General features: G+C 32.5%; 1 protein-coding gene across 10 annotated transcripts in view; it reads right to left on the bottom strand.

Moving 5' to 3' along the window:
- Window positions 1–14119, bottom strand: part of LOC148625632 (serine/threonine-protein kinase D1-like) — a 79357-nt gene that overhangs the window by 26442 nt on the left and 38796 nt on the right. For all 10 annotated transcript variants that reach the window (XR_015919959.1, XM_088569272.1, XM_088569266.1 and 7 more), the window contains 5 exons: window positions 13374–13602; window positions 8760–8837; window positions 3816–3948; window positions 2410–2533; window positions 232–309 (listed from right to left, as the gene is read on the bottom strand). Coding sequence is in view for 9 of the 10 variants with exons in the window: in XM_088569272.1 (XP_088425398.1) it covers window positions 232–309; window positions 2410–2533; window positions 3816–3948; window positions 8760–8837; window positions 13374–13602 (642 nt within the window). In the remaining variant the exon portion in view is untranslated. The remainder of the gene's footprint in view (window positions 1–231; window positions 310–2409; window positions 2534–3815; window positions 3949–8759; window positions 8838–13373; window positions 13603–14119) is intronic.

Here is a 14119-nt window from a genome sequence, read left to right as displayed (position 1 = left end):
TTATTTAGCACAAATCGTGGAAAAATTACTATCTGAATTGTGGAAGACACCAATACAACTTTAAAGTCAAAACAAACACTGAAATAAAACTTTCATTTGTGACGTTAGCAAATTTATATTAACTGTATATAGTTTGGAAACAATGAATGCCACAAGACTTTTTATCAGTTGATCACTTGCATTTCTATGTGAAATTTCTTCCATAGAGAAGCACATTAAGACTGGACTTACCTTGTAATATCTAGGTGAGTCTTCTTTTTGAAACAGTGTTATACACTTGGAATCTAATCTCCAGTAATATCTTTTTCTCTGTAAAACAAGTAATAATGATGAAAAAAAATTCATAGAAGTTATAAGGCAAAAGAGTTGACCAAACTGGACTTCAACTTTTATAAAGGGTAAACATAACTTAAAGAAATCAAGTTTGGTGTTTTGTACACATGTAAATAAGAATCTAAATGTGTACAATGTATTACAATCACAGACTTTTGCATACATAAGTATGTGTACTAGAATAACTAATTTTGCACACGTGTATTAGAACAAGAGTTGCATAAACATGTATTATAATCACCGACTTCTGTACACATGTGTATTGAAATAACTGCCATCAAAGCACATGTGTATTTGAATCATTTTGTTCATGGAAAACATTTTCAATGTGTAAATGAAAAGTAAAGTGTATATTTTTAATAAATCACCATGAACAATGTATCTTACCAAACAACTAAGATGACAATTTAATACATTTCCTACTATTACACTGCACTTCAAGATCACTTATAACATTACAGCTAAATCTTCAAACAAATGTATGCTAAATTACAGCCTAATCATTTTCTAACAATGTACTGTACTTCATATTGTCCTAATTGATGGGCATCTCTGTTTATCAAACTTGTATTTTAAACAATATGTTTCTCGGCAAAATGTTTGGAAAGCCTTTTTCTTTGCAACTATAGAAGCCCTTATTGTAAAATACTTAGACCAGAAAGGGTCTGTGTGGCTACTATTCATTTATCAAATAAATAACATACATGCATCATTGTAGTTTTGCTCCATATTTTTCACTCTACAGTTAATTCAGAAATTATTATGTAAATTTGTATCTGCTGTAATTAGACATTAAAATTCAGACAGTACTCCTGGGATTTTTTTTTAATTTATGTGTAACTTTCATTCATTAAGTGCAACAGATGAAGGACAAACTAAGATTGGTTTGTAATTGTTTCCGAATTAGAAATTAAAAGTGAATTCTATGGATTTTTGACATGCATGAATCATCTCCTTTCTGATTTTTATTATGATGGCTTTCATATTGTGAGTTTTAATCATAGTAATAACTGATTATCCTAATCCCAGAACACACACCCTGATTTAACCCTTGATAGAGTTATAATAAAATTTTATATATATTGAAGTACCAATTTCATTCATATTTGCCTATCAACCTATTATTGATATCATTTAGTAATTTGAACACTAGGAATGATCTACTTCTGAAGACTTCATATTTTTAATCAGACATGATTTGACAAAGCTAATAAAAATAACAGAAATGGGTGTAATTAAAATCAAACATACAGTTAAAAAAAAGAAACGTAATAGATTTGAAAAAGTGGAATTCTGCTAAATGGCAGAAAAAAATAATAAATTAATGATCATAGTTTGCTTAATACTCATGAAATATATAAAAATAGTGTCATTTTTATCCATTGAGATAAGTGATAATGAAACAAAATGTTTCCTTAGTAATTTCCATGTTTTCAAATTAAAATTTTGAAAAATAAGTGGAAGGAACTTCTACTTTCACTTTGCTCAGTTATACATGTATAAGAAATATGGAACAAGATCATGTCTCTTCTGGGGGCTGTTGTGAACTCTGAAGTAGAGTGAACTGGCTATAGTAAACGGTTTATTGAAAGTCACTTATTTGTAATAATATAACATTCCAAAGGGATGATTTTATGATGTCTACAAACGACGTGGAAATTGGCAAAAATGGAAGTAAATACACGGTAAAAAAAAGAATTGTAATGGTAAAATCCAATTTGAAATAGCGGAATTCTGCTAAAAGGCGGAAATAAATCATCCCTGATTCCTAAAGTAGTTAACTGGAAAATTGAGAAGGAATTTAAACTCTCTATAAAACTCTTTGCAACAATAAAGTTTTAATTTCCTTGTAAATAGTCCAATTCATTACCTAAGGCAGTCCATCAGGCAATGGCCATCCAATTAAGGGAAAGGAAGCCTAACTAATTCTCTGAAATTAACTATATCACTTGCTGTAGAAAAAAAAAGTGTTATTTCTTTTGACAAAAGCTGAGTAAACTGTACTTTGTCTGTTAGCATGCAATCATTTTAAATTTTATTGGGATAACATCAGATAAAAGTCATAAGGATTCTTACCATGGAATCTGCCTGTGTAAAATGGACCATCCATCCAGCCTTCATGACCTTTGAACCTGTCCTTTTGGTATGTTTGACAGACTGGTAAATTCTCATCAATGGAATGTTACTGCTTTGTGTAGGACTGAAATTATACCAAATATTTATATCAACAGATCATTAAAAGGAAATGTAGTAGCTCCAGTAGTTGGTTCTTATCTTTTTCAAACCAGTACAATATTATTTTCAAATACGAAATTTTGCTGAAGTTCAATGTATAACATATATATATATGACTAATCTTGCATAGGTCAAGTTGTACAACAGCTACAGGTAGACTTAAACACAGATATATAACTTAAAGTTACTAACTTCTACTAATACATGATGCTTGGAGAAGATACCAGTACTCCTTAGTATTAGAACTTAAAAGTACTGTGAAATACTTTTATTTGTAGATTAGGAAAGAAACACAAGTTCGTGGATTCTTGAATTCATGGTTTTGAGATTTTCAGTATATACATCAATGGAAATTTCCTTTTCATTGAGAACCAAATTTCGTGGTTTGGCCTACTCACGAAAACCACGAAAATTGGTACCCGACAAACAATAATACTTTCACAGTATACCAGAAAAAACAGGGGTTCAAATTTACTTTCAATAGTGGAAGGTCCAGGACTTTTCAAATCAATGGTTCACTTGAGGAAAATCAAAAGTCCACAATTAAATATCTGTTAAATGTGTTAAAGGTCCATGAACCAGGCAAATAATACATCAGAAGTCCAAGGTCTGACATCGAAAGTCCTGAGCCATGGACCACCACTAGACCCATCGAAATATGCATGACCACCTGACCTGTCTGGTGAAAATTCAATCCTCTTTGCTTTTGGTGTTGTCTGAGGGCAAAGTGAGTGACCTCAGGGCGACTATTTTACCTGAATCGCCCAGTAGTGTGAGCCTTGCCATCTTGTAGAAAATCATTATTTTTTAGTTGCCCATATATGAGAAAAGTGCCGAATTCAGGATTTGTCCGGCAAAGGCAAAATGAATCTAGATGGGTATACACCACTAATTTGGACTCCTGATAAAAACCAAGATCAAGTTATCACATCATCCAACAGATACACCAAACTTTGACATTGTAGTTGTTTGAACTATGACCTATTGCTTTCTTGCTTCTTTTAAGCTGAAGACATGCAGCTATCTCAAAATATATATATAGTTAACAAATCTACGTTTTATAGTCAAAATGGCTGAGTGGTCTAGAGCGTTGGACTTAGTGCAGGTGGTGGGTGTTGCCATAGATGTCAGATGAGAGAAGGGGATCGAATCCTGCTGAGGGAGCAACCAAATGTGCATTGCAAATTGTCAACCTCGCATCGATTCTAGAGTTGGGGCGTAGTTTAGACTTGATTATATATATATACCTGAGGGGAGGTTTCTGTTGAGTATTTTCTTCATCGTCTTCCTCTTGCAGAGGCATTTCATCCTCTTGTATATCTGTGTAGTTAGTTTCAATAGAACCATCCATCTCAGAAGTAATACTCTGTTCCTGGGCCACTAAAATACCGAAAAGATGCACAATATAATACCATATGAAGCTAATATTAGTGAGGTGGTTCGCATATGCACCACTAAAAAAATGAAACATTCCTTTTTTTGTCCATTTTTTTTTTTCAAAAATCATTTCTCATAATGCAAAATTAACTGCCATGATTGTTTTTGTCTGACCCCGAACCTGCTAATAAAGGCAATCTACAAAAAAGCTTTTCTTTAAGGATATTAAAAAAAGTAGGACCATATCTTCAAAAATTTGAGAAAACAAAACTGGCCATCCATTAATAAGTTATATTTATAATGATTTTATACCAAAGTATCATCAATGGAATAAAAAAGAAATTCAGATTCAGAAAAAGAGTGAGAAGATATCTAGGTGCACTTGAGTACAGTGTATCTAATAGTAACCAATAAGATTCTAGTCTTAAACTAGACCAGAGCAGTGTCAGTTTCATGAATATGGGCTTAACTTGGCAATTCATAGCATGCAAAATCCCCCTTTTTTCCAGAATCCTTCCCACCTCAAAATTTTTTGATATTATCAAAGGAATAACTAAGAAGGTAAGATTCAGAAATAGTATGGGAAAATATAAAGAGCACATTTAAGTGCAATGTACCTTCAGTTTGTTAGTTTCACTCAATTTGGGCATAACTTGGCAATAATAGCCAGGAAACCCCTTAATCTGGACCCCCTTCCTATTTTCCAAAATCTTCCCTTCTTGCTTTAGTACTGATACATTTTAGTGACATCTATCAAAGAACCTACAGTCAAGGTATGCAAGTACTTTATTCAAAGTACAGCAGAATACTGTGAAAGTTCTTTAATTTGTGGATACCAATTTTCATGGATTTGGGAAAAAACACAAGTTTGTGGATTCTTGAATTTGTGGTTTTGTGGTTTTCAGTACACACATCAAAGGATATCTCCTTTTCATTCAGAACAAAATTTCGTGGTTTGGCCTATCCATGAAAACCACGAAAATTGGTATCCCACGAACAATAGTACTTTCACAGTATTAACTTTCCACTCATTTATTAACTGACACTCACATAAATTGAACTGCACTGATTTATGGAAAATTCAAGGACATGCATCCAGAAAAACATATGTTTTTGCATTTGTACTTCAATTTATAGATTGAGTGACATCCTCTGTCATAGCAGTAATGATAAGATAATGTGAAGGACAAACTAAGCTGTCGTGCAAACAGCAAACACTCAATTTATGAAGCTGATAAAAAGTATCCTTGAGATCCTGATCAATCTCACTTAAATAATCACATAATGTTCAGGAAATTTGAAGAAATCAATATCTATATTGAAGTAATATTTAAAAAAAAAAAGAAAAGAGAAATGTCCTTCAAAATATTAATGCACAACCCTTACTGTAGCATGCTTTTTAAGCATGCAGAAACTTGCTTAGGCAGGGAAAAATGAGAAATTATTTGATGAAGAAATAACAATTGTTTTCAATTGTATTTTTATTAGCTGGTTAAATTTTAATAGTCAACTATTAAAAGTATCTGCATCAAAAGCCTGCTAGATCTGTTTGAAAGCAAGCTGGAAAGTGTTCATAGCTACTTTTTTTTTACTTACAACTTGTCAAAGGTAAAGTTCTTGATAAAATTTTCATATAGTGATCCAACACTACATAATTTTTCATGAGAATTCACCTAGTAAGATAGGTGGAGTTGCAGACAACCTAACCTCAGGCAGCAAAATACATGACCAAAAATTTGTCAAAATGAAAATTTCAACTTGTTATATACAAATCTCCTTAGAGTCCCCTGACACTGTATTCATGAGAACTGGTCAGCCATCTCTTTTACAGAGTCAACATTACAAAAATATAGACAGTCACGATGATCCTCTACTCAGTGCCAAAATATCTACTAAAGCTACATTTTATTTATCAGATAAGGCAAAATAATGACTAAGTTTCAAATTTTATTGTTATTTTAGCCATTTTTACTGAGTTATTTCTCCTTTCCTATGTTGAATATTCATTTCGTAGAAAATTTTAAAGCCTTATTTTGAGGTGTCTGCACATTAGATTTTGTTAGACATTTTTTTTTTGTATTTATATGGGTCATAACTCTATAGCTAAGAATCTGAATATCTTCTGTTACACTTTGTTTAGATTAAGGGCAAATTTTTTTGCTACATGGACTGGACTATTTTTATCGAGGAACTACTATATATGTATTACTTGTACTCATGCTTTGTGGTCTGATCAAACCAGAATTAAAAATACTCAACAAAACGTTAAAAAATCTATAAAGCAATAAAATTCATAAATTAATGAAATTCTGACAAACCAGGAAAATTAATACTACAAAAAAAAAAAGAAAGGATTTTGTTTGTTTGTGGGGGTTTAACGCCCGAGCAGCAATATTTCAACTTTACTCTGGCGATGGACATGAAATGGGTGATATAATGAACATGAAATGATGATGATGATGAAATGAAAAGAGGGATGGGACACAAGGATAATAGTCGACGAATTTTGATTGCCACTAGAAAAAAGGATGGATTAGTAGGGTCGGGCAATTTAGCCTTCTGTGGCGGAGTGCAAAGTTTCCTACTCCTATCGAATACCACAGCAGGGTTCTTTAATATGTGAGGAACGTGGCATCTTTCCCAACACGGTGTACCACTATGGTTTGCGGTCAGGTTTTCCATATTATAGCCTGACAACCCCTGCATGTAACACGCCACGGGCGCCCCATTCCACCACCTGGGGCACACATCCCAGGCACTCTGTGGGCAGAGTGCCTAGCCCCTGGGTAGGTTTCTGAGCACTATTTTTTGTTGAGCACTACTGGCTGCTGCAGGCCTATTCTTTTGACACCCGGACCTGCACGGGGCAAAAAAAAAATTGAAGTACACTAACAACTTTTTTTAATTATGTACCACTATGTACTTACGTAATGAAATAATGTATCCCAATAAATTGCAAAAATGACCAAATAAGTCAAACAAAATTAACACCCTTTCAAATTTTATTTAAATGTCACCTGGCTTAGTACTTCTCCATCTAACAATCAGGCAAAATGTGTATAAGGAGTGGCATATGAAGAAAAGAAAACCATAGAGATTTCATTGAATGTTGCAAATATTTATATCTGAAACCAGTAGTCTCTAGAAATAACCACAAAAGTGTTTGTTAAATTTGCCTCTTTAAAATATTTCCAGGTCAAATTTAGTTGAAATGTACTATGGAAAAATTGCGGGAAATTTTTCAAACACTTTTCCCTTATATGAACATTAAAAAAATATCTATGTCACTGAAGCTTCAGGATAATTTAAATAGCTTTTGTTTTTTTAGATGAATTGAATGAGGCAAAAAAAGACCAAATTGAAAATAATGATGTGCAACCCATTGCCTGATTCTTACACAGTTTGGTACTTAATTGTCCTTCTCTGTAAGAATGAGGCAGTTGTTGAAACTTGGTATGAAAAAAAAAAAAAAACATTTGAAAGTTTAATTTGACTAGCTGACTACGATTTCCCATGTCAATTTGGTATACTGAGTTTTAATTTCATTGAAATGCACTGGAAACGAACATTTCAAGGTCATATCCAGTGAGGCAGAGATCAAATAGTGGTCTTTTTAAATAGAGAAAGCATCCATGAAAGAAATTATATTGTCAGACCATGCATGTTTCTGATTTTTCTCTTTTAACCTGATTCTTACAAAAAAAACTTACACTTGGTGCTTGCTTTGTATTAGTACTCCCTAGTTATTAGTGGTACTATAATAATCAATTTCTCCTTGTCATTAATTTGCCTGTATTTAGAATTGTAACAGCTGTGAGTGGGCAAAATAATTTCTCACCCACTGTAATTATAACAAAATGACTTCACATGTGCAACTAATTCGGTCAGTTCATTAGCTAGCTGGGAAAGGATAACAGATTATAATATAGATGGCGGTGATTTACCGAATGTTCCCAGTATAAATATTTTTGATAATTCACACTGCAAAATAAATATGGCAATTTTATTCTCGCACTTTCTCCCACCAAAACGTCACAACACTATATCAATCCGCCGTTCACAAAGTTATACATAAATTTATGTTGAAAATAGCCAAGAATAAAATACAAAATCTACATAATAAATAGGATTATCAATTGGTTACCATGAATAATCAAAATATGATCACTTGTGCCAAGAACGCATTCAGATTTAACTCGTGTGCGGAACTCGTTGAATCTAGGTGTTCTTCGGCACTCATGATAATATTTTGGTTGTTCACTTTTTCCAATTAATTATCCTATTACTGATATTTACTCAATATTAAAGTCATTCTTAATTGCTTATTTCTTTTTTTTTTATTAGAAATGTGTTTTCAGTTCCATATTTACATAATAAAACAGATACATGGGCAAATGTCCACTGAGACAATTATCCCAAAAGGAAATGTCTGATTAAATAAAGCAACTAGAGAGAACACATGTTTAACACGTTTCCTCCATTTGACAGTTTCAGAAGATTAGCAGACAGAAACTGGGGATGGACAAACAAATGGATAAATTGAAGAACAGATGGAGGAATCAAGCAGAAAACATGATCACTACCTTCAGCTTTTATGCAAGGGAATAATAAATTATAAACAGCAGAATATTTAAATAGGTGAAAGTTGTCTAACTAACATTTCTTACACTACCTGTATATACCTTCAGCTTTTATGCAAGGGAATAATAAATTATAAACAGCAGAATATTTAAATGGACGAAAGTTGTTTAACTAACATTTGTTACAAAGATTTTAATCTTCCCTACAAGTGCGTAAGGTATTGTAATACTTACAGCCAACCTTTGGTAATTCCCCAGCACAGTCCTTTGGTACTGATGGTGCACATTTTTTATGACAATTAAATTTACAATCTGAAATTAAAAAAAAAACATTTTAACAACATCTATCAATGCCAACCGTCACCAACAAAGTGCAATATCAGATTAAAAAAAATACGTTAGAAAAATATGGTATTCAATTGTAATCCTTTGCATAAAAAATACTTTGTTTTTTAGAGACATGTACCAAATGTAAATTGAAACCACTATTCAGCCTTCAATGTGATCATTAGCAGATTAATGACAATAACTCAGTAAAAAATGTCTCAAGACCAAAGAGGAAAAATAAGCTGTGTCTCCTCTTATAGGTAAATAACAGGTTCAACAACAAAAAAAAGGAGAAAACTCTGAGCAATAACTCAATAGCAATACCCCAGCTTTCAATCATGATATAAGGAAATCAAAGTATTCATGTACTGAATCAATTTATATCGATTGTTTGAATTTTTACGCCTCAAATATCGTCAAATTGCAATTTAATTACGAAGACATTACAAAAAGAACACACAAATTGCATAATGCACTGATGCAGTGTGCCACTTTATGTAATATTCAGGTTCGATGACAGTAAATACATGGAACACCTAGATAAATGAACACAATACTCTCCAACATACTGCGTAATTGAACTACAAACTACTAGTTGGCCTTTTCCGGTTTCTAAATATTTTCAAGTCAAATTTTAATTTATCATCCTCCAGGTCGAAACAATCTGTCGAATCATCAAAACTTAAGCCCCCACAATCATTGAAATAAATCATGTCCTTAGATACATGTCCGTCTCCACTAGCTACATTCCTCAGTTAATGAGCTTTATAGCTCTTGTGCTACAAGTTATCAAACAGACATCTATGTGTCATTTAAATTGCTTAGTTTCTTAGGCATCTACTTCCAGACACACGTACATTAACATAAACGCCAAAGTCTAAGAATACAACTTCAACAATTATGTATGTTGCAGACAACTCTGGACATGCACTGGAGCACCAGCAGCTCTATAATCTTGCTCCATTACACATGGCCAAAATAGCCCAATAGAAGGATTATTAAAAGAAGCAATATCACCAGACCACAGACTGACACCATTCCTGATAAATTCATCGAAATTCCTATGTTATCGTTTAAGCAAAATTTAATTCTTTATTTGTCATCTTCAGGCTTCTGATGTCACGAGGAGGAAACTGTAATAAAAATACATGACACTGTGCGTGATGGTTTCGGTGATTATGCTACTCTTTTGTAAAACACTTGACAAAAAAATGAGTGGCAAATGACAGCATGAAACCCCTTTCATTATATAAGTTTCTTGATCAAAACCACTGCCCTCTTTTTGTAAGTATATTTGAATCCCAGGGCCTGGATGAAATTACAGAATGTAGCTCCAGCATTTCGACTATTTATAGTCTCGCAGGGTGTTCATTTTTATCTATAGTATGTGTCTAAAAATAAATAGAAAACTTGAATATATTGACAGTGAACAACTGATTGTATATGAATAAACAGGTACTGATAAAAGATTAGAGGTCAACTATTTTTAATTGGATCGATATGTACAATCCTAATTAATCAGCATAGTCAAGTTCGCAGAAAAAGTTGTTCATTGAATTTGTTTATTGGCGTCAATAACATGGAATTAAATTTTATACGAAATACCTATAAAATGGACCTATCTATCTGCATTTGAACATAACTGGGGTATGCCAATGGGACGATTTTATTGGGGTAGTGTAATATAATTGCAAATGCTATCACGCTTTACAAGGCTAAAGGCTCTGGTGACTGCTATATCAATTCTGATCTTCCATCTAAATTGATTAAAAACCAAAGTCTCTTGTAAACTGGAAGTTGTTACCAATATTTTCCATAAATGAATCCAACCATATTGTATACCTACACGAAGAATGTGATAAAATTTCAAGCCATATTGAAGAGTTGTTTTTTTTCAAGCAGGGGGTATAAATTGGTATTCAGCTACACTTTTTGCAATTTAACATGATAGATTCCTTTGGTTTTTTAAATCTCTATATTTACTAAATGTCTTAAGAATATGAGCCTATAGAGATCGGTATTTACAAACAAAATGGAGGTACCATGCCCCATATACATGTACAAAAAAAACCTGTCTAAACAAAAGCCTGAATAAGAATAAACCAAAAGACTGTCTAAATCAGACACCTAAAATCCCTTCATATTAGTTTAAATGTTTTTGAACCTGTGTTAAATAAGTCATAATTTGCCTAAAATGGACAAATCTCTCAGCCCAAACGACAGTCAGTTTACACTGATTTTACTGTAATTCAAAACAAAACTGGAAATTCTGTTAACATGCTCTTAAAAGCCTTTAATAACTTGAAGAGATTGGATATAGAAGTCATTTAAATTATTTATATTTTTAACCATATGTAAGCAATAAAACAATATTAAAATTCATAGCATGATTAATAATGAGTTGAGGATATATGGAAAATCTCAATCATTCTGAACGTAATTCTAAAACTTAAAATTCCGCAAAATTTATGACAATAAAATGCTAGCATGAACTTAAATTCTGAAATAAATATGATAATTAATTATTCATGATGGAAGTTTCTGTTTGTGCCGCTCTTTAAAAAATGTGTTTTGAGTTTCTTGTTTTAATTCAGACCATTTTTCTAGTAATTTAAGCAATTGCATCCTGTCATGCTGTTTATGTCAAGAAGAATCAACTCAAAAGTTGTTTTGTTTTTGTTTTTGTTTTTTAAACAGAAGGTTAGAGAAATGATAAATTCGAACAGACTTACAGATATTCAGTTAAACCTTTTAATTAGCAGTCTTATAAAAATCATACAGGAGGTGATAAGTAGCAGACTTTGTAAGAATCATGCAAATTCTATAAGATGTGATACACTCCAAAAAAGGCTATGCATATGTATTTTTGTTATTTTAGTTGCTTTATAGGTCTATATGATAAAATTTATAAATATTCATTCCAATCTGTCTGCTCTAAGGAGATAATCCACATTGAAAACTCAACAGTTTCTATTGTACTTGTCATTTACAAAGTTACCTTCTTTAATTTTGAATTCTACATTACATTCCATATAACTTTTATCTCTTAAGAACAAGGGTGCCATGAAAAACCACTTGTTAATTTATGTTTACTATAACATTTTAAACAAAATATCAAAGATAAAAATTTGTAGGATTTCCAACCACAAATCACATTTTGCTTATCTGAAGTGCTACATAACCCATCAAACTTACATACCACACAACTAGTCTTAGTTTGTCATTTGGTTGTTACACTATTTGGATAACGAACAACTCACAGCCAAATGTTCCCTGCCACCATAAAAAAAAAGTTGAAATGGAAAAGTCCCATTACTCCTGTAAAATTTGTTGAATCAGAATGGCAGCCCAATGTAATCAACTAACAGTCCTACAAACTTTGAACAAAATCTGTTAAGCAGTTTCTGAGGAGTTGTGTTCACTAGTATGACTGGATGGACAGACACCAGTATTTCTAAGTCCCCTCTGCATAGTGGTAGGGAACAAAAAATATACAGATTATGTATGAAATAGGCTCTTTGCAAAAGATCAATATTATTCTCGATTTGGTTGATTTATGTGCGAGATGAATATATGGTTTTCTAAAAAAATTCAGATCTGTATACAGAAATGATTATAGTTATGCAAAAGTATGGTATAGAGTAATCAAGGTAACCAAGATTCTAGAGAAAATCAAAAGAATGTAATCAAGGGACAAAGACCAGACATAGAAAACAGACTACCAAAACAAAGAACATAAAATAACAAAATAATACATACAAAGTAACAAAAGTAAATGAGCAACTCAGATTCCACTAAAAACTAGGAGCATGGACCAGGTACTTTGATTGGGAAAGTATCCTGTACTTTTTAGAATAGTCCGCAGAGTTGCTCATAACAAGTCAAGTCCTGGGTATATGAAAGTGGAAAGGAAAACTATGACACACTGAACAAATCAATTTTCATGATGCAGATGGATACACTACAACAATCCACTGGTTTATGAAGACAACCATAAAACTTCTGTACTGATGACTTGAATCTACTAGCAACAAAATCTTGTTCCTGAAGCTTAATTGTAAGAAGTCTAGCACAATACAAGAAGTCTGCCTAATTTTTTCAAGGTCAGTATAATCCATGAAAACACAGGTGCTAAGGGGTTGATGCCACAAATGAAAGGAAAGTTGACAATACGGAATGAAAAGCCATTACGTTTGCCGTACAGTTTTGTCAATAGTTTTTCCTTTACCATCAATCTCTAAGTGTAGGTCAAGATATGAGGCTGACTTCACAGTGTCTGTAGAATCCATTATCTCAAGTGTTTTGCGGGTAGATTATATGTATCAAATCCACAAAACTAGGATTATTTAACTTTTGGAACAGATCAGTTATAAATTCAGCTGAATGTATAAATGTAAATTGAAAAAGCATTGTTTGTTTTGTTTTTCTGAACTATGAATCATTTCTACTATTGGCAATGTCTGAATTTTATATGGGATGGTTCTTTAATGCCTTTCCAAAAATACAACCAGATTTACCTACCTTTACACTGTACTCCCTGTCTAAAAAGTCCTTTAAGTAACTTTCTGCACCACTGGCATATTGTTGGTCGTGTGTAATTGTGTACTACAAATGTATGAGGGACTTTAATCCTCCCTAAAACCTCACGTTCCATCCAGATTGGTCGACCACTCCAGGATTTGGATCTGTTGCTTCTAGGATCACCACCAAGACTCAGTGATAGAGATGGCTGACCAGAAACCATTAGAGCCTAAAATGAAGTTTTAATTCTAAATGTATTACAAATTACAATCATAGTCTGCACTGGTGGAGGGGGTAATATAATAACAAACAAAATCAAAATTCAATGTGCAAAAATGTTATTATGAAAACATCTTTACAAGAACATATGCAGAAAAAGACTAGCATTAAGAATACATCAATTCTTGTTTTAAAGAGGTAGATCTACGTTAAGGGAAATAACTCATGAAATCAGTGATATGTTTGTATCATATTCAATTTAACCAAAGCCTTTCATGCTTTCCTTTGAAACAGAATGAGTTACTTATCATGATGCTTTCATGAGTTTGATATCAAATTCTGAATACAAAAGTTCCAATGATTTGTAGGAGTTGTGTCCCTTACCCTAGGTCTACCTCCTTAATTAATGGTATGAACATTTTTGCTTTAAACAGCCACAGTTTATTAAGTAAAATTGATTATCTATTGACATTTTTCTAATTCAAATTGTTTGCAATGACAAAATTCATTAAACAGTTCAGTCCTAG

The sequence above is a fragment of the Perna viridis genome, chromosome 2, assembly GCF_037379345.1.
Source record: "Perna viridis isolate PV_CMFRI_1.1 ecotype Kerala chromosome 2, ASM3737934v1, whole genome shotgun sequence".
Taxonomy (NCBI): Eukaryota; Metazoa; Mollusca; class Bivalvia; order Mytilida; family Mytilidae; genus Perna; species Perna viridis.
Note: the sequence above shows the minus strand (reverse complement) of the source record. Positions and strands in the feature narration are given on the sequence as shown.